At 38.7% G+C, this 26,147-nt stretch overlaps 2 protein-coding genes across 2 annotated transcripts in view; one reads left to right on the plus strand and one right to left on the minus strand.

The window, feature by feature from the left end:
• Positions 1-902: 902 nt before the first annotated feature.
• Positions 903-18,712, plus strand: LOC115223890 (AP-4 complex accessory subunit Tepsin-like). Its single transcript, XM_029794608.2, has 12 exons — positions 903-1,019; positions 3,767-3,839; positions 4,860-4,951; positions 5,614-5,707; positions 7,708-7,775; positions 8,456-8,534; positions 9,871-9,945; positions 11,194-11,382; positions 13,983-14,157; positions 14,726-14,927; positions 16,566-16,721; positions 17,883-18,712. Exons 1-12 carry the CDS (start codon positions 984-986, stop codon positions 18,309-18,311), a joined length of 1,668 nt encoding a protein of 555 aa, XP_029650468.1. The 5' UTR covers positions 903-983; the 3' UTR covers positions 18,312-18,712.
• Positions 18,713-19,943: 1,231 nt separating this feature from the next.
• The window catches only part of LOC115223958 (L-xylulose reductase-like), a 30,181-nt gene continuing 23,977 nt past the window's right edge, over positions 19,944-26,147 (minus strand). Inside the window, exons 6-7 of the mRNA XM_029794710.2 lie at positions 23,828-23,945; positions 19,944-20,414 (exon numbers count right to left, since the gene is read on the minus strand). Coding sequence (XP_029650570.1) covers positions 20,311-20,414; positions 23,828-23,945 — 222 coding nt within the window. The 3' untranslated portion in view covers positions 19,944-20,310. The remainder of the gene's footprint in view (positions 20,415-23,827; positions 23,946-26,147) is intronic.

Here is a 26,147-nt window from a genome sequence, read left to right on the forward strand (position 1 = left end):
ACTGATGAAGGGAATGTTCTTTATGTTGCTTGCCTCGTTTCTCTATTTGTTTCTTTCGTTTTTAGTAAAACAGTTCGTTTTCTATGTTTTGGTTTTTCATGTTCTCGTTTCTCATTTTGTTGACGTTCTTTTTTGATGCCCTGTACCCATATATGCATGTATATATACATATATATGTAGGTATGTATATGTGCATATATATATATATATGTATAAATATATAAAATTTCATTAAAAAATCCCCATTTTCCTAAAAGTTATGAGGGAAAAAGCTCGGATCTTGTGAATTTTCCGAAGTCCTCTTCCCATCCTCCCGTTGCTTTGCGCGTATTTTTTTTTCATATTCGTTTCCTACACATTGTTTTACATCCATTCCAATATTCCTTTTGGGATTTTCATTTCCGGGTCAAGATGTAAACATTAACCAATATTTTATATATCACATTCTACCAGTGTTCGAAGTTTGAAAGTGTTTAGTCACAAAAAGTTAATTTCTCGTTCTGCCGTTCAAAGGGAAAAGATCCGAACATGATTTTATTTAATAGATACAGGTACAAATTAATGCAGTTCTGAAATACAATATGTTTAATCTCTATTAATCCACTTAAAAAATTGAAGGAGAAAACTACTTTTAACGCATTCTTTGCAAATTAATCCACTTCAAAAACAGGATCCGTTTATTCAATAGAACGTACAATTTATTGCAATATCTTGCGCAGTATTCCTGGATTTCTGGGAACCAGATAGAAGTCCTGGTACTGTATGATTAATTGCGATAAACAACTGCATACTTTTAAAACTAAAACGCATTTAGTTTTAAAAAATTACAAGCAAAGTGTCAAAAAGAATTTAAGAGAAGCGGTGTATAGGTATAAAAAATCAAAGGGTAACTTTCTTATGCTGAACACCGGTTGTTAATTAAAATGGCAGCCAAAAAATGGAAAAACGTCGGATTTATGTAATTTAATTAATTTTTAATTAAAATGGAAGTTGTCAACAAAGTGTCATTCGTCAACAAGGTACAGTACACTTAGTTGTGTCTTATTTCTAAATAATACATTGTTTATTATTATTTGCCTGTCTTGAATTTGATAAGATTTGAATGAAATTCAATTTAAGTCTAAACGTTTTCATAACACACTGTTGATACTAAAGAGCAGAAACTGTTATATAATATATATTATATGTGTCTTGTGCGTACAAATAGATGGACGGCTGTTACTCCAGTCTGCTTCCAATACAGTGGTGTGGTTACTGCTATACGTAGTAGTATTACTAGTTATGTTATGCAGAGCAAATGTACCATAAATTACAATTACATTTGCGACTTCCAATGCGGAGTTCCAAACAACCATTCTCTCTCTCTCTCTCTCTCTCTCTCTATATATATATATATATATATATTATATATATATATATATATATATATATATGTATAAGAATACAGTGTACATTCAAACACATAAGAGATAACCAAAAAATAGGGTATCTGACTCACTAGAAAGAGCAGTTAAACTCCAAGATATTTATCGAAAAATTCTTAGTTACCAGTGGTCTAGCGAGAAGGAAAAAATTTAGTCAATAGGCTATATATTATTCAGAGAAGAATACAGTGTACGTTCAAACAAGAATTTTTCGATAAATATTCTTGCTACCCTAAGATTTTTTAATTAATGATTATATATATATATATATATATATATAGAGAGAGAGAGAGAGAGAGAGAGAATTATGCGTATAAACAAATTAAATATAACAGCTTAGGTTTGATATCCAATATATATATATATGATGTATATATATATATACACATATATATGTATACATACTAACAGAAAGAAAGCAAAGACTGAATATTTTCAGACGATTAATATTTAAGTATGAAGATATTCATCAAGCTTACACAAAACACACACACATATGTATGCTTTTAAACTTTGCAACTGGTAGTAGATAGAGCTGTAAATAATAGCATGTAAATACTAGTTTTAAGAGAAAACCCTTTTGTTAGAAAAATGTCAAAGGCTGCCTGTGGGACTCAAACCACATCTACAAACGTGACAAACCTACGTTTGGACGTCATAAACACACACACACACATACATATCTAGGGCTGTGTGTTGTGTTCTTGAGCAAGGCACTTCATTTCACGTTGCTCCAGTTCACTCAGCTGTAGAAATGAGTTGCGGCGTTACTGGTGCCAAGCTGTATCTGCTGTTGCCTTTCCCTTGGATAGCATTGGTGGAAGGGAGAGGGGAAGCCGGTATGCATGGGCGACTGCTGGTCTTCCATAAACAACCTTGCCCGGACTTGTGCCTTGGAGAGGAACTTGTAAGGACCTTGCTTAGCCCTGCCTGGCTGAAATTCGAAATTGAATCCAAGAATTCTCGCTCACCAAATCCACCCACTATTTGGTGACTAGGTAGGAAAATCCCTTTGTTCTGTCAAAGGGAACATTGATTGATGTGTTTCCACTTGACCCGTGACCTGGCTGTATCAGGGACCTAAATGTGTATAGGCTACTCTTATAATGGTATATCCATCTTTCTAGCTGGAATATCTAATTAAAGATACCCACCCTCTGCCGACACCCACCAGTTCTGTAGTAAAATGGGCCCATAACAACGGTCACTGCAGTTATATCAACACCGACTGGAAGTCAATCACCTAACCCAGATGTAATAGCTAAAACTCCATAAGTCTTATAAAGATCATAAAAGAAATGACACACAAACTATCTTTAGCTACAAATCTACTGTAAAAGACTCACATACGCAATTATATAATTATATATATATATATATATAAAGGGTAAAGACCTCCTTCAGTCATGAATGACCATGGGATTGCAGCTAGAGAGTTTATAGGGACCTTGCTTGCCAAACCCACCTGCTGTTTGCTGACCAGGTGGGAAAATCTCTTTGTCTTGTCAAAAGGAACTTTGATTGATGTGTTTCCAGAGAGCAGGCCGACCCCAAAATGTAACAGAGTTGTAGGTGCTCTCACTAACTTTTTGATTGCAGAGCGCTGGTATTTATAATGGCCCATTCTGGCTAGAAAGATGGATATACTATTATAAGAGAAGCCTATACATATTTAGGTCACCCGCTGTCCATTTGAATGTTCCCTGATACAGCAAGGTTGCAGGTCAAGTGGAAACACATCAATTGAACTTCAAATGGAATAAAGTAAAATATAGCCAAGAATAAAAGGTGTGTAGATTATGAATTTTGATCGAAGGGATGGGGCCTTGAAGCAAAAAGTTGCAGGGAGCCTCATGCAATGGGGCTGGATGTGAGGGGCCTGATCTGGTCTCTTTGAACAAGCTGCCAGACGAGATGGTGAAGATGCCGACGACCGCTTTGTTCAAAGCCTCCCTTGACCTCAAGTGGCCTGAACTCTTTACATGAACACCACCCTGTACTTAACTCCATGTCCCCCTACATGGCCTTGCTATTTGCTTTTGAGCCAAATTAACTAACTAACTAACATATAATAGGTGCAATATTTGGGGCCTGATATGGCCAATTGAATACTAAAGGGTTCAATAACAACAATGAGTAATGGGAGTGACATATGTGAATTAATACAGAACTTAGAGAGGGTGGATGTTTCCTTGGTGTTTCTGGGATGGATATATAGATTGAAGTCTTCTGGGCCTCTCTGAGAATTTATGATAACATTCATTTTCGAAGTTGATATTCACATTGAAGATGGTAGTTTGTTCATATTTGTTTATTGTATTTTTTTTTTTAATGTTTTGTAGATCAATATGTTGATGAAAGCAACATCAGACGATGATAAACCAATCCCTGGATATCTCTACGACGAAGTCAACAGTATCCTTTAACACATCATATAAACCCTCAGTCCATCTGTCCGTCTTTCTCTTTGTTGTTGTTGTTTAGCTCAAGGTCAGTTCTGCCCAGGCAGGATTATCATCATCATCGTTTAACGTCCGTTCTCCATGCTAGCATGGGTTGGACGGTTCGACCGGGGATCTGGGAAGCCAGAAGGCTGCGCCAGGCTCTAGTCTGATCTGGCAGTGTTTCTACGGCTGGATGCCCTTCCTAACGCCAACCACTCCATAAGTGTAGTGGGTGCTTTTTATGTGCCAGGGGAGGCTGGCAACGGCCACGATCAGATTGGTGCTTTTTACATGCCACCGGCATGGAAGCCAGTCAAGCCACGTTCGGATGGTGCTTTTTACATGCCACCGGTACTTATGATTAAAATTATTCCATTCATGGCCATCACATCTTTTTAGAGTATATAGGACTACACTGACATAGGCATGGACAACAACCTGCCACACTTGGGCAACATATAACCCTTCATATCCTTTCTGTAGCACATGTAGCACCATCTGAGCATGATCATTGCCAGACCAGCTAACTGGCTTCCGTGCCGGTGGCACGTAAAAAGCACCATTCATGCGTGATCGTTACCAGCGTCGCCTTACTGGCACGTGAAAAAACATTCGAGCGGGGTCATTGCCAGTGCCGCTGGACTGACTCCAGTGCAGGAGGCATGTAAAAAACACCATTTGAGCATGGCCGTTCCCAGTACTGCCTGACTGACCCTCGTGCCGGTGGCACATAAAAGCACCCACTACACTCTTGGAGTGGTTGGCATTAGGAAGGGCATCCAGCTGTAGAAACTCTGCCAGATCAGATTGGAGCCTGATGCAGCCATCTAGTTCGCCAGTCCTTAGTCAAATCATGGAAAGTGGACGTTAAACGATAATGATGATGATGTTGTTGAACAACAAACTTCTTAAGTGTATGGCCTCCCCAAAAAGCTACCAACTGTTAAATGCTCTTTATTGGAATACATTAAACCCTTAACAATATTCCTAGAAATCAGTTATGAATCAACTGCTTATTGCACAAGTCTGTTGGAATTCCTGGTGAGTCAACTGGAAAAGAAATCTTGCCATGTAAAATTGAAGGTAAGTTATTATAAATATCACTTGTGCCTATCATTAATTATTTAACCCTTCATGGGCCATGCTGGAGCACCGCCTGTAGTTGAGCAAATTAACCCCAGGACTTATTCTTTGTAAGCCTAGTACTTATTCTATCGGTCTCTTTTGCCAAACCACTACATTACAAGGACGTAAACACACCAGCATTGGTTGTCAAGTGATGTTGGGGAGGACAAACACAAACATATACACACACATACATATACATATATACGACAGGCTTCTTTCAGTTTCCGTCTACCAAATCCACTCACAAGGCTTTGGTCGGTCCAAGGCTATAGTAGAAGACACTTGCCCAAGGTGGCACGCAGTGGGACTGAACCCAGAACCATGTGGTTTGTAAGCAAGCTACTTACCACACAGCCACTCCTGCACCTGTACTATTTCAAAATAAAATGCCACAAGCAAAACACACACATACACAGTGGGCTTCTTTTAGTTTCCATTTACCAAATCCATTTACAAGACTTTGGTCAGCTCAGGGCTATAGTAGAGGACCCTTGTTCACAAGTGGCATGCAGTGGGATTGAACCAAAAACCATGTGGTTGGGAAGTAAGCTTCTCAGTCACACAACCACACCTGTTTGTGATTGTTGTTGATGTTGTATTTGTTTTCTAATTTTTAGGTGTTGAAACTAATGACAAACCTCGTTGAAAAGGGTCACCCCCATTTCAGACAAGGTCTACGGCGACAAGCAAATGGCATCAGGGAAGCCACCAGTAAGTATTTTGTTTCCTTCTTATATTTTTTTTTCTTACCTTTTTTTTAGTCAGAGAAGCCAGAGCAGCATCTGCGAGATTTTAATAATAATAATAATGAAATTATTGTATACAGTGCTCAGGTGCACCACAACTTGTCAAAAGTGCGTATAAAGCATATGCAGTAATGTACAAATGTCTGGGAAGCGAACAGTGTATGAGTCAGATACATGCTTGTGTGTGTATGGAGGGGAGAAAATCAGGTGTAGTGTTGGTGAATCTCAGGAAGCATGGAAGTTTTGAAGGATGCAGTGCTCCGACAACTAACAACTGATGCCAGCAGTTTGCTCCATGCTTCAGCAACTCTTAGAGTGAAAAAAATGTTTCCAAAAGTCATGGGAGCTGTGCTGTTTTCTGACTTTGTAAATATGTCCATGGGTGTTAGACAGGTGGAGTTTGAAAAGGTGCTCAGAGTTATTGTTTGTAAGACAGTTAATAATTTTATTTATTTCATGGCCTCTGAGTCTGTTGAGAGAAAAGGAGGAATTAGAAAATTACTATTTTTAAAACTCACGAGAGATATTCAACAGCAGTACTTTGGAGTAAAGACTGTTTGCCAACATAACACGGCAGTCCTGGTTTAGGATGAATGTTGCTGTAATTTTGCCCAAGGAGACATCGTCTCCAGCTGGCTATACAACACGATTGTGTCCTTATATTTTTGAACAAGGGAATCTAGCACCCCCACTCAGCTCAAAACCATATCTGTGTATCGCGATTTCCGGGTTATTTCCCTTTGTCAGCACAGAATAACTGTTTCAAATGGGAATTTGGCCAGCACCACTTCTAGCCGAACAATTATTCTCTGCTGATGAAGGGAAATAACCCGGAAATCGCGATACACAGATATTGTTTTGAGCTGAGTGGGGGTGCTAGATTCCCTTGTTTCGAAAATATAAGGACACAGATTGTGTCATGTAGCCAGCTGGAGATGGTGTCTCCTGGGGCTAAATTACAGCAACATTCATCCTAAACCAGGACTGCCATGTTATGTTGGCGAACAATCTTTACTCGAAAAGGAGGAAATCGTCCTTAAACTAGAGACTTGATCTAAATTCTGTGACTGAATGCATTCTGCTAAAGCATGTTTCCAAAGATTGTGGTAGAACTCTTTGAAGAGTTTTACTTAAGCCCTGTTGATTTCCATTTGAGTAGTAGCAGCAGCAGCAGCAGCAGCAGTGGTGGGGATAATAAGAGTAGTAGTGGTGGTGGTGGTGGTAGAGTAGTAATATTGGTTAGCTGGTTGTTTATTACTGATGGTTTTAGTAGTAGTAGTAGTAGTCTTTGTGGTGGTGGTAGTACTAGTAGGTCTATTTGTAGTCGTCTAGTAGTAGTAGTAATAGTAGTGGTTTAACCCCCAGGTTAACCTTGATTGATCAGACCTATAATCAAAGGCATTCCAGCCGTGACCATCCCATTTTAAAAAATCATTTCCAGATACATTGTTTCTGGAACTAAATTAAACAACGTACCTTTCTCTCATCTTTTTTCTTTTTTTGATTTTGAAGATGACAGGGTTTGGTTTTAAGGGAAATTTGGCTGCTATTTCTAAAAAGTCTCGCAGTCACATAGAGGTTCTGTTATTGTTTCATGAGGCACAGTGTATCTAGGACTACATCTGATGTGTTCTTGCCTTGATTTTTTTTTTTAATTTCAAAATAAAACAAAGGGGTGTGACTTAATCTTTAGTTTTATACTTATTTATTTATTTATGTTGTTCTGAATTAATCCTGCATTATCTTGTAGCTTTGAGATTTCGATAATGTGATTATTTATTTCTAGAATGACATTGTAGGGTAGGTATGAAAGGCCAGATCTGGTCAGTTTGAACATAAAACAGGTGAAATATTTGGGTCAGATATGGTTGGTTTAAATGCAAAAATGATTTAGAGAGATTTAGCTGCTATTTCTAGCCATTCCATTGACAAGTGAGTCTCATTTGAGTTCATGTTATTTTCCAGAGTTCAGTGGACCTCCAGATCCTCTTCATGGTACCGTGCCCTACCTAGTTGTGAGACAAATGGCTCAGGTAAGTTAAAACTGAAAATTCTCTAAGTGAGAATTAATAAGTTTGTTTTCTGTGAAAATGGGGAGGAATTTGGTACTTCTGGTGGCAGTTTTTATCGAAGAAGACCAAAATTCCTCCCTTCCTCCTTCCAACCTTTCTTACATTTATTTCTTTATTGCCCATAGGGGGCTAAAAATAGAGGGGCAAACAAGGACAGACTAAGGCATTAAGTCAATTGTATTGACCCAAGTGTGTAACTGGTACTTATTTAACTGACCTTGAAAGGATAAAAAGCAAAGTCGACCTCAGCGGAATTTGAACTCAGAACTTAACGGCAGATGAAATACCACTAAACATTTTGCCAGGTGTGCTAATGATTCTGCCAGCTTGCTGCCCTACATTGAATTACCCCAGGTGTCTTTTCTGGCAAGTGCTATGAGTTTGCCCTAGAATTTACATGGAAGAATACAAGCCCATGCATGGCTGTATGGTTAAGGGGTTTGTTTCTTTACCACGTGTTTTGGGGTTCAGTCCCACAGTGTGGCATCTTGGGTCAGTGTGTTTTGCTATAGCCCCTGGCTGACCAAAGCCTTCTGAGTGGTGGTGGTGGTGGCATTTACTAAATACATTTGGTTCAAATGATAATGAATTATCCAATTATTGTATGATTTTAGATGTTTTGTTACTGATTCTATTTTCAGAATCTGTCTGAAGTCCTCTTTGATGCTGACTACAATGTGGACACTGAATCCGAGACCAAAACAGTCAGGCCGACCTCAAGTAAGATTCCATCAATTTTAGATATTGCACTGGCATAGCCCCGTGGTTATCAAGTTTTTCCTCTTGCAGTCGTGTAGTTCTGTGTTCATAGAGTGACCAATGGTTTTGAATCCATGAATGTCGTGGCCTTGTGGACGGCTCAGCAGACTCCAAACAAAGACAAGTTTAACTCTTGACCTCTCGGAGGTGGAGAAACACAAGCACAAAATGTTCAAATGGCTAACAGAGGAAAAAAAGTTATTGAGGACGGGTTATTTTCCCTAGTCCAGAGGATAAATGGGAGCTCGGATCTATTTCGTTTTGGTCCCTTATTAGCTTAAACAGCAAATGGGGAGACTCAATTTTCCAGTAGGTGGCGCTTGAAATGAACATACTTACTCTGCCTCTGTGAGGTGAAAAATTAAATTTTTAAAATTAAATCTGATTTTCACATTTTATTATTTTCAATTTTTATTATTTTACAATATTGAAAAACTGTAAAAATTACAAATGATAAAACGTGAAAATCAGATTTAGTTGGAATTTCATTGATTCATGTATTCTTCTACACACAATCTTACAAACTCAGATATATATATATATATATATATATATATATATATATATATATATGGGGAAAGTAATAAGAAAAATGCACGTTGGATATCAAAAAAATAACGGCTTTTTATGAAAAGTAGCAATAAATAAATACAATTAGATGAACTGAAGTAGAATTAAGAATAAAAGTCATTATTATGAATTGTTAAAGAGATTCAAAGTCATACCAGTTTCATCAATTGCTGTTCACTGGCTTTGAATGCAATTGATGATACCGGTATGATTTTTGAATCTCTTTAAAAATTCATAATAATTACTTTTATTCCTCTTAATTCTACCTCAGTTCATCTAATTGTATATATTCATCGCTACTTTTCATAAAACAAGCCTTTATTTTTTATTTTTTATATATTCAATATGCATTTTTCCCTTTTTTCTTCTTACTTTCCCCCATATCTTTTCCACGTGTGGTTTCTATTTTCTTTTTGAAACATATTTCTATTATATATATATATATATAATAATAATAATAATAATGTGAGGGAATATTATTCCAAACTTACAAGGAAAAATTCAATTTAGAAATACTAAATCAAATTTCACAAAATATAATATATATAAATTGTTTTTTTTTTCTAATTTATATTTATATTATATATATATATATATATATATATAAATGTATATGTATGCATGTGTATGTGAACATTTATGTATGTATTTGTGTGTCTATAGACACACATACATATAGAGAGAGAAGAGAGAGATAAATTTTCTGTTGGTTGTTCTTTTCTTCCAGTCTCCACAGGAATGGGAAACATCCAAGGTAAAAGCAGAATGGAAGGATTTGGAAGTTCACCTCAACACTTGCCAAGTAAGTTCACAGGTTCACCTCTTCAGGGGAAAGGTTAGGTGGTTAGAGAGTTTTCTAGTATTTTCAAGCAATGTTGACCTTTGGCCTGTGACATTGACCTTTGTGTTAGTTTCTCTAACAAAGTCTATGATGGGTCATCATTATTGCCACTGTCCAATGGCAAAATTGTTTGAGTGTTGGACAAGATGCCTTGTGGTATTTTAGTTCTGGTCATTATGTTCTGAGTTCAAATCCTGTTGAGGTAACTTTTTTGCATCTTTTCAGTCAGGAAAGTAAAGTACCAGTTATGTACTGGGGTCAATTTAACCCCCACTGCACTGATTAAAGGTTTGTATAGCAATGTGCAGATACTGATTTAGTCATCCAGCCATAGAAACATTGGAGCACGATGCTGCCTTTGGGCACATTGAATCCTGCCAAACCATCCAGTCCATGCCAGCATGGAACAATGGATGTATGATGATGATGATGATGATGGTGGTGATGATTGAGGATCGCTGTTTTATCTCTGTTGCCAGTTCCATCCCATTGTAAAGTGGTTGGCATTAGGAAGGACATCAAACTGGAAACATTGCCAAAACCCACTGGAACCTGATGCATTCCTTAGGCCCATCAGATCCTATTAAACCATCCAATCCATGCCAGCATGGAAGATAGATGTTAAATGATGATGATGATGACATCAGGTCTTGTATATTTTTCCTCTAGTCCAGTAAAATTAAAACATGTTTCTTAACATCATATGAAATGTGGAGGATTCCAGAAAGTACCTCACTATCAAAAACCAGTTACCCTGGTTCTTGTATCTGAAACACCACACATGCACAGAACCAAATACACTCAGTTCCCATGCCGTAAGGGTCCATCAACTTTCCCTGCCTTCTTTTCCAATTTCTATGACTGTGTCTTTGTAAGAACTTACCTTTACTATCTCTGCTACAACATTCTGGATCATTTCCAATCCAATGCTTTGTCTTGCCTTCACATCCAGGATATTTAATAGGAGCATATTAAGGGGCCAATATTCTTATAAAGCCATTAGTGTTCATCTCAGTTATTGCCCTTCATCTTTTTAACAGGTAACCTTTGGTCTTTGCTATTGTTTGTGACCCTTAGTCAAACCTTAAAAACTGTTCACCTTTAATGTTCACCAATACTCTCGGTCCTCAGTAACTGTGTTCCGTTTATTTAACAGCCATCCATTAACCCCCGTTCACCTCATTAACAGTTTCCCTCTTTCTTCAACAGAAAGCACCAGCCAGATATTAAGGAACAGTATTGGAAATTTCCTTGATAAATTCACCGATTCTTCACAGATCAACCAGGTCTTCATCCCAGAACTGGACAAACAGCCAAGTAATTTTGCACCGGTTCAACTGAGTCAAACTTTATCGGATGATGCCATATCTGGGAGCCAGTCGATGTCATCTCTACCAGGTAAGGACTTTACTTACTAAATCCCTTTTGCTCTTTGTGAAGCATTGGCCATCAATGATTTTTTTCCCCAATGCCCCCAGTTTTGGGTTGTCAATTTTGCTTCTTTCTACTACTACTGCTACTACTGCTTCTGTTATAACAACCACCATTCATTCATCTCTTATTATAAAAGGCAGATTTTATCTGCCTCCCTTTGTAAGTTATAGAAATCTACAATATAGGATTTCTTCAATTACAATTTACCTAGCATTTTTAAGAGTAGAATGCATCGGGTCATGCCAGGTCCAGTTTTTAAAATTTAAACTCCAATTAAGCAAAATTTACAGAAAACTCACATTCTGGTGTGTATGTCAAATGCTTTTCTTAATGTGGTTTACACCACACGCACACGCACACACACAGTGTGCAACGAATAAAATGAAAGTAAATAGCGACAGAGTGATTTGAGGAAGACTAAACTGAAAGTATTTAAACCACTACTCAAAAAATAAAAAAACACAGCAAACAGAAACAAATAAATACATAACGATTTACTCCTCACACAATTTCTTCAATTAGAGTTTACCTAAGATTTTTCAAAGTACTCCATTCGGTCATGCCATGATATATTTCTTTCAATTTCACCCCCAATTAAGACAAAATTCGAGAAAACTCAATATTTTAACATTTCACTCCGAAAGCATTGATGTACATGTGTGCGTGCGTGAGTGTGTGTGTGTGTGTGTGTGTGTGTTTGATGGGTTGTGCGACAGAAAGTGTGGTGTGTAAGTGAAGTGCTTTTGTTAGTGTGTGTAAAGAGACAGACAGAGTGAAAGACAGAAATAACTGAACTTTTTTTATTCACTTTTTGTAGTGAGTGACTGAGAGAGAAAAGAGAGAGAGAGGTTATGTATGTATATATGTATGTATGGCTTCAGTGACACACACACACAAAAACACATACCTACGTACACCTAAAGCACGCACACACACACACACAAGCGGAGCGCGAACTTCAAAATTTTGGTAGTATTAATTTGCGAGCGTACTTCTAAGCGCGCGTAATTGAAAGTTTTCACTATGATATCATCACGTGCGAAAAAATTCGAAGGGTTTTGAACAATTGAGATACAGATGTCACGCCTGTATTGAAACCATTGCTAAGCTGCCGTAATAGCTTAATTAAGACTTTGTTTAAATATGTGACGAGGTTGAAAAAAATACCCCAGAAAAAAAAATGTACTGCTGGTATTTATATAATTCACTACTATTTTGCTACAATGTCATGAAAAAGAAAAAATTTAGGTATGTAACTCGAATTCGCCACCCCCTTTTCCCCGTTCGCGTTTGTGTAAAAAAAATTATTATTTAAGTTTTAAAAATTATTTACTTTGTTCAAAAAATATTAATATTAATTAATTTTCAAGAATTATTTAATTTTATTCTGTAAAATAGTAATTAATTCATTTATCTGTAAATCCGCGAGGTTGTTACTCAGGCACCTAGAATGGTAACCTTCAACTAACACTATCTCCTCCGAGACCCTGCGGCGCAAGTTGACCAAAATTGAGAGTATGGTAGAAGAAGGGTTGCTCTTCCTTCCGTAGAACATAAAATTCAAATCGGACCATGTTAACACCAAAAATTATTTACATCAAAAAGATGCTTTTTTCTCTGAAAATCCCTATTTTTTACGATTTTTTCACTGCTGTGTTGCCACTTTTCGGTGTATTTCGACCAGAAAAATGTTCACAAAATTTTTACTTTTCAAAATTACAATTCCAGCGGGTCGAAACAAACCCGAGCAATGCCGGGCGATACTGCTAGTAAATAATAAATAGTTGTTCTTTTTGGAACAGTGGATCTCGAAGCACATAAAGCTATAAATAACAGCATACTGTGCATGGACAGCCTCTGACTTTTACTATCCAAAAGGGATTTTCAAATCAGTTGGTGTAGCTGTGTGGTAAGATGTAAGACTTCCTAACCTCATGGTTCTAGGTTCAGTCCCACTGCATGGCACTTTGGGCAAATGTCTTTTGCTATAGCCCTGGGCCAACCAAAGCCTTGTAAGTTGATTTGGTAGATAGAAATGGAAAGAAGGCAGCGAGCTGGCAGAAACGTTAGCATGCCAGGTAAAATGCTTCTTGGTATTTCATCTGCTGTTACGTTCTGAGTTCAAATTCCGCCGAGGTCGACTTTGCCTTTGGGTCAAATGACTGAAACAAATATAAGAATGTGTGTGTGTAGGGGTGGTGGTATTTGTGTCTCCTTGTCATGACATCAGGTGATAATTGTAAATGAGTGTCACTGTTATACAAGCGATGTCATTCACTTCCAGTATTCTGCATGAACAGGTCTTGTTATGGGGAAATATTAGCTTGGTTGGAAACGGGTGAGGATTGGTAACTGGAAGGGCACCAGGCTGTAGAAAAATCTGCCTCAAATAAGCACCATTGGACCCATGCAAGCATAGAAAAGCGGACGTTAAATAGTGATAATGATGACTTGCATGCTTCGAGATTTACTGTTCCAATAAAGAATTGTTTCAGATTCTCTTGAAAGTTTATAAATCTCTGATGATGTTAACAGCGTTTCTATGTTTTTTATCCCCACTCCAGCTAAACTGCCCGTCCCCCATCACGTCCCAGGTCGTGCGGGTGGTGGTTGGGACGACGATGATGACGATGTCCATTATGGTGATGAAGACAACAGTGTAGCAGTCAAGTCGACAACATCATCTTCTCACACATCAAGCAAAGAAACGAAAGTGTCCAATGAAATCTTAAGTTCCAGGTAGGTGTTCTTTTGGTTATGTTCTTTTTATTCTTTTCTGCTGGTGTTGCTGTTTGTTTGTTGAGCAAAGTGGTCTTCATCCCAGAGCTCGAAAGATCGCGCCTCAGGATTGTCTGTAGTGGGAGAAGTCCAAAAACGTGGTCCTTTGCTATTCGTAAGACCCGCAGAAGAGAAAGCAGGTCAACCCCCGACACCAAGAGCATCAACAGATGGATGAATGCGCATCCAGGCTCAGTGGTTGCGTAGGAAGTCGGGGGACAAGAAACAGGAAGAAAGACTGAGAGAAAGTTGGAGCGAAAGAGTACAACAGGGGTCGCCACCACCCCCTACCAGAGCCTCGTGGAGCTTTAGGTGTTTTCTCTCCTCACATTCTGAGTTCAAATTCCACCAAGGTCGACTTTGCCTTTCATCCCTTTGGGGTTGATAAGTTAAGTACCAGTCAAGTACTGGGGTTGATGTGATCAACTTACCCCTCCCCACAAATTTCAGGTCTTGTACCTATAGTAGAAAGGATTATTATTATTATCATTATTATTGTTGTTATTATTTTCATTATTATTATTATTAGGCGAGACTCGGAAGAGTACAGTATGCCTGACTGGAATGCTGAAGACCAACTTGTCTGTGAGATGATAGAAAACACACGTCCGTTGCCAACGAGATCCGATCTGGAAGCTTTTGTCAGCAAGTGTAGTTCTTTAAATTGCGAGAAAGTAATTGATTTAATAAATCAACACTTGCAAACTGATGCACAATTGCATTCGCAACTGGTAGGTGCAACACGTTTCTCCTGGCTCCTTCATTATAACTTATTATATAACTTTCATAATCTGTGTAATGATCATTGTAATCTGGTTTGTTGTCTTGTATTGTATGGCTTTGCAGTTTATTTTACAGTATATATATACACACACACACAGATATATATATGTATATATATATATATGTATGTATATATGTGTATGTATGTATATATGTGTATGTATATGTGTGTACATATGTGTGTATATATATGTGTATATGTATATATATGTATATATGTATATGTGTATATATATGTGTAATGTGTATATATGTGTGTATGTATATATGTATATGTGTAATGTGTATATATGTGTGTGTATATATATATATATGTATATATGTATATGTATATGTGTATATGTATATATATATGTTTATTTGTTTTGTGTTACGCTAAGAAGCAGTGCCGTGTAGATTAGCCTCTCTCTTCATGGTGGACAGATTGGCATGTAACCACTAAATTAAAGGGATGTAAACGTACCAACACCAACTGTCAAGCATTGGTGGAGGACAAAGACACACACACATACATATGATGGGCTTCTTTTAGTTTCAGTCTGTGATCCACTCACAAGGCTCAAGTTGGAGACCAAGGTTTTAGTAGAAGGCACTTGCCCATGGTGCCATGCAGTGGCACTGAACCTGGAACTTTGTGGTTAGGAAGCAATCTTCTTATCACACAACTGTACATGTGTTCAACAACTTCTTTCAGTTTCTGTCTCCTGAATCCACTCATGAGCCTTTCATTGGCCTTGGGTTATAGAGGTAGAAAACACTTGCCCAAACTGCTGCACAATGGAACTGAACCTGAATCCACTTGGTTGTGAAGTGAACTTCTTTAACCGCACAGCCCTGCCTGCACTTATTGAACCTGAGACCATGGGGTCGTGAGGCAAACTATCTGGCATAAAAAACTACTTCCTCACCTTTCAAATACTCTCGGACCTCATTTAGCTGAAAGGGTTTTTTTTTTCCCGTTTTCTTGTTTTGCAAGTTGTTTGGTGACCCCACTGGTGTTGGTGCCACAAAGAAAAAGCACCCAGTACAATCTGTGAAGAAGGTTCTCCAGCTGTAGAAACCATACCAAAGCTGATACTGGAGCTTGATGTGGCCCTTGGGCCCATAGGATCCTGTCAAACTGTCCAGCACATGCAAGCATGGAACATGGACACTTGATGATGTGTGTATATATACATTTATATATCCATACATATAGATATATCATCATTTAGCACCTGCTTTCCATGCTGGCATGGGTTAGAGAATTTGACTGGAACTGGTAAGCAAGAGAGCTGCACCAAGTTCCAGTCTGACTTGGCATGGGTTCTGTGGCTGGATGCCCTTCCTAATGCCATATGTCTGTATACGTGTGTGTCTTTTGATAATAATGTCAATGACAGCCCTCCCTACTTACACATACCATCTGTCTGTCTGTCTTTCTTTCCCGATCCCTTTTGGTCGGAATTTTACTCTCTTCCTTATTTTTCCCCTTTTTTTTTCATTTTCGAAAAGAGAAACTCTACATTTGTATTTGTCCCCTCTGTGTCCAACCCTGTGTTACCAATAAAGCTATCTATCTATCTCTGTTTTTTCTTTCCCTGCAGCTCTGTCTGTTTATGCTGGAGTGGTTATCTCGTGCTGATTACATCAACATCAACCTCTTGGCATCTGTGTGCAAGGACAGCTTATTAAATCTCTACAACAACACCTGCGGTGTCAACAGTGGTGAGATGCAGCTGGTGCACTCAAAGTGTCGCAAGGTAAGTGCACATTAAAACCTCTCAGTAACAGGGTCGTGTTGTGGCCTAACCCCAGCTCAGCTCTAATCCAGTAACTCTATGGTCTTAGATGCTCTCGCTAAAACCAGCCAGTCTTTTATTTTCGTTCTCTCGGTCTTTTACTTTCTCAACATCTTCTTACATGTCCATGAGAACTAGTTTATCAGTCATGTATTTAGTGTTTTTATACTCTTTTACTTGTTTCAGTCTTTTGACTGTGGCCATGCTGGAGCACCGCCTTTAGTCGAGCAAATTGACCCCCAGGACTTATTCTTTTGTAAGCCTAGTACTTATTCTATCGGTCTCTTTTGCCGAACTGCTAAGTTACGGGGACGCAAACACACCAGCATCGGTTGTCAAACGATGTTGGCGGGAACAAACACACACACACACACATATATACACACACACACACACACATATATATATAACCAAAAATAAGCAACAAAAATGGATCTGCTAAATTACCGGATCCATTCTCGTTGCTTATTTTTGGTTATAATCACCCCGCATAATTTTATGGGTAATACCATAAAAATTCTGGTGCATCTAAATTAAGTGCCATATTCATTTGAATCTAAATTGTTTTTGCCTATATATATATATATATATATATATATATATATACACACACACACACACACACATACGTTGGGCTTCTTTCAGTTTCCGTCTACCAAATCCACTCATAAGGCTTTGGTTGGCCCGAGACTATAGTAGAAGACACTTGCACAAGGTGCCAGACAGTGGGACTGAACCCGGAACCATGTGGTTCGTAAGCAAGCTACTTACCACACAGCCACTCCTACGCCTATGTTTGTATTTATTTGTTTTCCTGCATAGTGAGACCAACCGTTCCAAATGTGAATCCCAGAAGAGAACCCATGGCTTTGCCAGCTTTTGTTTTCTATAATTTCCCTTGAGGGCAGCAGAAAGGAACTTCAGTTGTGCAGGTTATACTTTGTATCTACTGAATTGCATACTTTAGTTTAGCCAAGTTTGTGAGAGAAGATACTGGCCCAAGATTCTGTGCTTTAGGATCAAATCCAGGAGTTTGTAGTTGTTGGAGTAAACTTCTTAACCACACCCATTCGTAAATTTATAATTTTTTTTTTTCTCATAACGATTAATCTTATTTTTCAGATAATTAGAATTCTCGAGAAGTTAACCGTTTACAAAACCATTCTCCCTTCCTCTGTTGCTCAACCGATTCCAGACGACAACTCTCGTGATAAACCTGTCAGCAGTGAACATCTGATGTCAGAGTCCTTATCGAAAAATGGGAACTTTTACGGCAGCGAGGCTGACGGGGAAGAAAACTGCACGGATGACAAAATGAAAGCATCATCGATTTTCCACTTCATCCATGACGAAGAAATGAAAAACGGAGTAAACAAAGAATTAGAGAAAACTGCAGACTATTCTAACGAGCAGAGTCCCAAACAGCCGGTCGAGATCGGCCTCAAGGCCGCAGTGATGGACAATGAACTCAGTGATGTATCATCACAGCCCTCGGTGGGGTCAGAATTCTCGTTGCTCAATGAAGATTCCTTAGAGGTCAATGAAAGCTGAATCAAGGTTTTCAGGCCACTGCTGTGTCAGGGAGCAAAGGGCGGTGTGCCTGGTTAAAGATTTCTAAACCAATAAGACCCATCTTTTTGTTCCCTTCATTGCTTGGACTTATTCTAAAACAGAGAAATAATAATTTATTGATATGATCCAGTATATTACTGGTATGTATGAAAAAAAGAAAGCCAAAACACTAACTAAAGTCAACCCTCTTTTGACAGGGATTTGAGAGCGAGTGATGTGAAGGATTAAATCAGGGTGCAATAAAATATATTACCTGACACAACTACCAACACTACAACACATACTACAATTTGCACAACCCACAGGTAAAACAGTCACTACACATCAAGATAACCCAACTACGCAAGCACCATACAACACTAAAAGACAACTCACAACACACAAAACTAAAATTATTACAACAAAATAACACAACTCTCGTTTTTTACCTGTTTCAGTCGACTGCGGTCATGCTGGAGCACCACCTTTAGTTGAACAAATTGATCCCAGGACTTATTCTATCGATCTCTAAGTTACGGGGATGTAAACACACCAACATCGGTTGTCAGACACACACACACACAACAGGCTTCTTTCAGTTTCCTTCTACCAAATCCACTCACAAGGCTTTGGTCGGCCCGAGGCTATAGTAGAAGGCGCTTGCCCCTGGAACCATGTAGTTGGGAGAGCAAGCTTCCTACCACACAGCCACTCCTGATACAATCTACACGACTCGCATTGCATATAATCTCATCATCGTACATTACACGAGGAAAATATATAATCTATACAACCCACATTTCATACTATATACACCACACAACTCACATTGCATACAATCTATGCAGCAAAACAAAAATACCAGAAACAACAAAACAAACAAAAAGCAAATTAAATGTCAGCGTAAGGCGGCAAGCTGGCAGAAACGTTAGCATGCCGGCCAAGGAGTGGCTGTGTGGTAAGTAGCTTGTTTACCACAACATGGTTCCGGGTTCAGTCCCATTGCGTGGCATCTTGGGCAAGTGTCTTCTATTATAGCCTCGGGCCAACCAATGCCTTGTGAGTGGATTTGGTAGACGGAAACTGAAAGAAGCCTGTCGTATATATGTATATGTGTGCGTGTGTGTGTCTGTGTTTGTCCCCGTAGCATTGCTTGACAACCGATGCTGGTGTGTTTATGTCCCCGTTACTTAGCAATTTGGCAAAAGAGACCGATAGAATAAGAACTGGGCTTATAAAAGAATAAGTCCCGGGGTCGAGTTGCTCGACTAAAGGCGGTGCTCCAGCATGGCTGCAGTCAAATGACTGAAACAAGTAAAAGAGAGAGAGAGTAAGGTATTTCGTTTGACCTCATGCTTTCATAGAGATAGGAGTGGCTGTGTGGTAAGTAGCTTGCTTACAAACCACATTGTTCCAGGTTCAATCCGACTAAGTGGCACCTTGGGCAAGTGTCTTCTACTATAGCCTCTCCAAAGAGCTGCGCCGAATCGTCTCATTCCAAATCCTGATCTACATCCCCAAAAGACTAAACTGTACCCTGTGCAGGAACATGCAAGCACTGCACCCTCAGCTCATGCAGTAAAAACTCACACGAATCTGTTGAAATCATGATTAAAACATCAGAAGCCTGTATATTTTCACTTATCAAATATATTGTTTTATATATCTCAGCTTTTTTTTTTTTTCTAGGGTTTCTAAGGAGTGGTTTTGAGGGTTTTAGCACTCACATTATTTCTTGTGCTCTGTGGTTGTCGATTTTATTGTTGTTTAGCCAAGGTCAGCCCTGATGAAACACAAAACTAAAAGAGTTCTGGCGGTGGTAGCATCCTGTCTTTTATTCAGGCATGGCACGGTATATATTAAGGACTTCATTATCCATTATCCAATGGTACATTTCTTTTTTTTATTTTCATCAGGACACGATGCAGGATTTGAAGGCTATTTGACTGCTGTTTCTTTCATGCTGAGCAACCACATAGTGGCTCCCTCATTTTGGTTATCAGCAGCAGAGAGTTCCACCGTCAACCATATGTAGTGACCCAGTTGTGGAGTTAGCTTTGTCGCTCAGGAGAAATATTATGGAATGCACAACATCTTCCACTTCTGAAAATATAAGAAAGGAAAGGAAAGTTAGAAAGAAATACTTTGATATCGCAATTCTTTCTATTATAAGCATAAGGCCTGATGTTTGGGGGAGGGGGTGGGCTAGTCGATTACATCGATCCCCAGTATGCAACTGGTACTGAATTTATCGACTCCAAAAAGATGAAAGGTAAAGTCAACCTTGGTGGAATTTGAACTCAGAATGTAGGAATGGGTGAAAGCATTTCATTCAACGGGCTAACAATTCTGCCAGCTTGCAGCTTGAACCCTTTCGGTACCAACCCGGCTGAAACTGGCTCCGGCTCAGAGTACAAATGTCTTGTTTCTATAAGTTCTGAAGTAAAATCTTCCACCAAACTTAGTCACAATTTACATTCCTAACACTAGCTGAATGATAACTAAGTTATTTTACTAAATTCTTTGATATATTTAAAATTAATTGAAAGAAACACAGAGCATCTCAACAGAAATATGGTGACAAAAGGGTTAAAATATATAATAGAGAAACGATTCTTAACCCTTTACTGTCTGAACGTGGTTGATGCCAGTGCAGTGTCATTGGCTCCCCGTGCCAGTGACATGTAAAAAGCACCCACTACACTCAAATTGGCTGGCGTTAGGAAGGGCATTCAGCTGTAGAAACATTGCCAGATTCAGATTGGAGCCTGGTACAGCCTACTGGCTTGCCAGTCTCCAGTGAAACTGTCCAACCCATGCCAGCATGGAAAAAGGACGTTAAACAATGATGATGATACAAGTATGATAAATGATGATGATGATACAAGCTAGGATGATATTTTTTTCTTTTTCAGGATTCCAAACATTTATTAATTTAAAAATAAAAAATAAGCAGGAGTGGCTGTGTGGTAAGTAGCTTGCTTACCAACCACATGGTTCCGGGTTCAGTCCCACTGCATGACACCTTGGGCAAGTGTCTTCTACTATAGCTTCAGGCCGACCAAAGCCTTGTGAGTGGATTTGGTAGACGGAAACTGAAAAGAAGCCCGTCGTATATATGTATATATATATGTGTGTTTGTGTGTCTGTGTTTGTCTCCCTAGCATTGCTTGACAACCGATGCTGGTGTGTTTGTGTCCCCGATACTTAGCGGTTCGGCAAAAGAGACCGATAGAATAAGTACTGGGCTTACAAAAAGAATAAGTCCCGGGGTCGAGTTGCTCGACTAAAGGCGGTGCTCCAGCATGGCCGCAGTCAAATGACTGAAACAAGTAAAAGAGAGAGTAAAGAGTAAGCCCTATGGAGCAGATTTTATCAGAGAAAGAGTCCGAGCACATTTTATTAAATAGATTTTGCTATCGTATCAATAGAACGGAACTTCGAAATGGAAAGGATGTACTGAATTGTTGGGGCCGAATTGTCAGTACTGACCTGTCATGCATGGAATTGTCAGGGCGCTATATATATATATATATATATATATATGTGTGTGTATGTACCGTATTTGATGGCCTGTAAGATGCACCTTTTTTACCCCTCAAATGGCTTAAGAAACCCCCCTGCGTCCAATGCACTCAATGTAAGTTTAAAATTCGCCAATGGTATGTATTTTATAAAATGTGTGCTGCCATCTGTTGGTGAACAATTGCCTATGGTATGTTTATATGGAATGTGGATGCAATAATCGGTCACGATTGGATGGTTCGCTTATTTGTCACCGGCACAGGTATCACAGCTGCAATTTCCATTGATCGACTTCGATTTTGGTTCTGCTTTCTGATATCTGATTTGATTTGATTTGATTTTCACTTGTCTCAACGGGTCTTCACAAGTGGAGTTTTGTGTCCCAAAAGGGAAAGGTATGTATAAGTCGACTGGCTACATACCAGGTAGAGGCCATGGGTTATGGTCTCACTAGTCCTGCTGGGTCTTCTCACGCACAGCATACTTCCATAGGTCTCGGTCTCTAGTCATTTCCTTGGTGAGACCTAAAGTTCGATGGTCGTGCTTCACCACCTCGTCCCAGGTTTTCCTGGGTCTACCTCTTCCACAGGTTCCCTCAACCGCTAGGGTGTGGCACTTTTGCACACACACACACACACACACACACACACACACACACACATATATATATAATAATAATATGAGGAAGTATTATTCCAAACTTACAGAGAAAAATTCAATTTAGAAATATCAAATTTCACAAAATATAATATATATATATATATATATATAAAATTTAGAAAAAAACCCACCTTTCATCAATTCAATAATGAAAAATTAAATTACACCATCTAGAAAATTACATATAGAAAGATTAAATATAAGATAAAACATATAACCAAATATATACATTTTATTTACTATTTTGCACATTACTTAATCATCATTATATGTTTTATCTTATATTTAATCTTTCTATAATATGTAATTTCCTAGATGGTGTAATTTAATTTTTCATTACTGAATTGATAAAAGGTGGTCTTTTTGACTAATTTATATATATAAATATATTTAATTAAAATCTTAGGGTAGCAAGAATATTCATTGAAAAATTCTTAGTTACCAGTGGTCTAGCGAGAAGGAAAAAATTAGTCAATAGACTACATATTATTCAGCGAAGAATACAGTGTACATTTAAACACAAAAGAGATACCCGAAGAATAGGATATCTGACTTGCTAGAAAGAGCAGTTAAAACTCCAAGCCACCAATTGTTGTAATTCCGAAAGTGATTGGAAAATAAAGTAAAAGTAAAAATAAGTTAAAAGTTTTTATTTTTCAATCACTTTCTATAAGAAAACACCATCCGAGCGTGGCCATCAGCCAGCCTCGTCTGGCACCTGTGTCGGTGGCACATAAAAAACACCATCCGAGCGTGGCCGTCTGCCAGCGTCGTTTGGCACCTGTGTCGGTGGCACATAAAAAACACCATCCGAGCGTGGCCGTCTGCCAGCGTCGTCTGGCACCTGTGTCGGTGGCACATAAAATCACCCACTACACTCTCGGAGTGGTTGGCGTTAGGAAGGGCATCCAGCTGTAGAAACACTGCCAGATCTGACTGGCCTGGTGCAGCCTTCGGGCTTGCCAGACCCCAGTTGAACCGTCCAACCCATGCTAGCATGGAAAGCGGACGTTAAACGATGATGATGATGAGATATATATATATATATATGTATATATATAATTTCGTAAGTGCTGAATGTGTTGGTTATTTTACAGACATGAAAGCTGTAAAAACCATACCAAAACAGACAGTGAAGCCTGGTGCAGCCTTCTGCCTGGCCAGCACCCGTCGAACTGTCCAACACATGCCAGCATAGGAAGCAGACGTTACACGATGATGATGATGATGACACACAGACATCTAGATGGACATAGTTTAATGTCTGAAATCATTTAAAAGATTAATTAGTAAATGAGGAAATTTAAAAAAAAAAAAAGATTTCAACAAACCTGCGAATTTCTTCAATGGAATCCTGTCTAACATGGGAGCAGCTTTGATGGGATCAGTCCAATATTTGATCCCCATTTCTGTAAGCACAACTGTTGGGTTCACACAGTTGACTCGGATCTGAAAAAAGAAGAAAAAAACATTATATAGGCGCAGGAGTGGCTGTGTGGTAAGTAGCTTGTTTACCAACCACATGGTTCCAGGTTCAGTCCCACTGCGTGGCACCTTGAGCAAGTGTCTTCTACTATAGCCTCGGGCTGACCAAAGCCTTGTGAGTGGATTTGGTAGATGGAAACTGAAAGAAGTCCGTCGTATATATATATATATATATATATATATATATGTATGTGTGTTTGTGTTTGCCCCCCCCCAAACATCGCTTGACAACCGATGCTGGTGTGTTTACGTCCCCGTTACTTAGCGGTTCGGCAAAAGAGACCGATAGAATAAGTACTGGGCTTACAAAGGAATAAGTCCTGGGGTCGAGTTGCTCGATTAAAGGCGGTGCTCCAGCATGGCCGCAGTCAAAAAATGACTGAAACAAGTAAAAGAGTATATTAAAGACAAAGACCATTCAGCATTTAAACTGGCCGAAATGTTCCACCTGTTTTATGTTCAAACTGACCAGATCTGGCCTTTCATACCAACCCTACACTGCCATTCTAGAAATAAATAATCACATCCGATTCGTGGCTGATGCCTTGACTGGCTTCCATGCCGGTGGCACGTAAAAAGCACCAACCGATTGTGGCCACTGCTAGCCTCCCCTGGCACATAAAAAGCTCCCACTACACTCACGGAGTGGTTGGCATTAGGAAGGGCATCCAGCTGTAGAGACACTGCCAAACCAGACTGGAGCCTGGGGCAGCCTCCATGGTTTACCAGACCTCGGTCGAACCGTCCAACCCATGCTAGAATGAAAAGCGGACATTAAATGATAATGATATATATATGTATATATAGATATTATCAATAATAAAAGGGTAAAATTAATTAATTATTAATTGATTTCACCAAGTAGTGTTCAGTATGTAAAAGGACCATTCAAGGTATATTTAAAATATTACGTTATATAATTAGGGCTCAGTAAAATAATTTACTTTACCACACACTGAAACTTTTAGAAATAGCAGCCAAAAAGTTTTTTTAGCCATTTCTTCTACTATAAAAAAAATCTCCCATGCAGTGAGTAAACACTGTATGGGAGATTTTTCTTATGGTAGAAGAAATGGCTAAAAAAACTTTTTGGCTGCTATTTCTAAAAGTTTCAGTGTGTGGTAAAGTAAATTATTTTACTGAGCCCTATATATATATATATATATATATATATATATCTAAATTATTATTTAATTAATTAATTAATTAATTTTTTAAAAATATAACAATCAAAAAGTACTAAAAGTTTAATATGAGATAAATATATATATATCTAAAAATTTATAGGTATAAATTAATTTAAATAATTTTTAAAATTTTAACTTTAATTTAAATATTTTAAATTTTGAATTTTATATTTTATATATTTTTTATTGATTAATTTTATTTCTATGTATTGGTTTATGATTTTCACTCTTTGATTTGCCTAATAGTGGTTTTATCTCTAACTAGCAGCATAGCCCGGCATTGCCCGGGTATGTAAGAGCCCCTAGTAGGCAACGACTAATCCCAATCTAGTCCTTTCCCTCTAGGGAACGAAGGCGCATGTGTAGGTTGCAATGTCTTCTCTTCACTTGAATACTTCTATGTATACGATGTTCCTAGCTGTCCCTTTGGGCGAAAATATGAAAACATCATTGCGCCTCCCAACACGTGAACAGTCCACGTAGAGTTGACCGTGGGCGAAGCACTGTTTGCCCAACTGTAACCCAGCGACTTGTAGTGTTTGGCCTTGGGATTTATTGATGGACATTGCAAAGCAGAGTTTAACAGGAAACTGAGAACGCCTGAAGTGGATTGGTAGGTCAGCGCCCGACGGTTGAAGGCGCATGCGTGGAATGAAGACGTCCTCTCCCTTCTCACAACCGGTAAGTATTGTGGCCGTTATTAAATGTGGTGGCAAATGTTTCACAACCAGACGTATGCCGTTGCACTATTTAGGTGGAACCAAACTTTTAACTTCAGGATGTGTGGCGGCAGGCCTGGCGGTTCAAGTGAATTCAGGAATTCAACAGGATAATCGGCAAGCTCGGCGGGGTCTGCTGTCCTATCAATAGATTTGTAGACGTGGACATCACCAGGAATAGCTTCAAGTAGCTGGATATTGATGGAGTTGAGGGTTAAAAAGGTCGAGTTGCGTCCCCTAGACAGTCTGTGGTTTGTGTT

Source organism: Octopus sinensis, linkage group LG24 (assembly GCF_006345805.1).
Source record: "Octopus sinensis linkage group LG24, ASM634580v1, whole genome shotgun sequence".
Lineage (NCBI taxonomy): Eukaryota > Metazoa > Mollusca > Cephalopoda > Octopoda > Octopodidae > Octopus > Octopus sinensis.

Coding starts and splice junctions, on each gene's coding strand:
- LOC115223890 (XM_029794608.2), top strand. CDS start 984: ATGGAAGTTGTCAACAAAGTGTCATTCGTCAACAAG. Junction 5,708..7,707: donor TGGCATCAGGGAAGCCACCA/GTAAGTATTTTG, acceptor GTTATTTTCCAG/AGTTCAGTGGACCTCCAGAT. Junction 8,535..9,870: donor AACAGTCAGGCCGACCTCAA/GTAAGATTCCAT, acceptor CTTTTCTTCCAG/TCTCCACAGGAATGGGAAAC.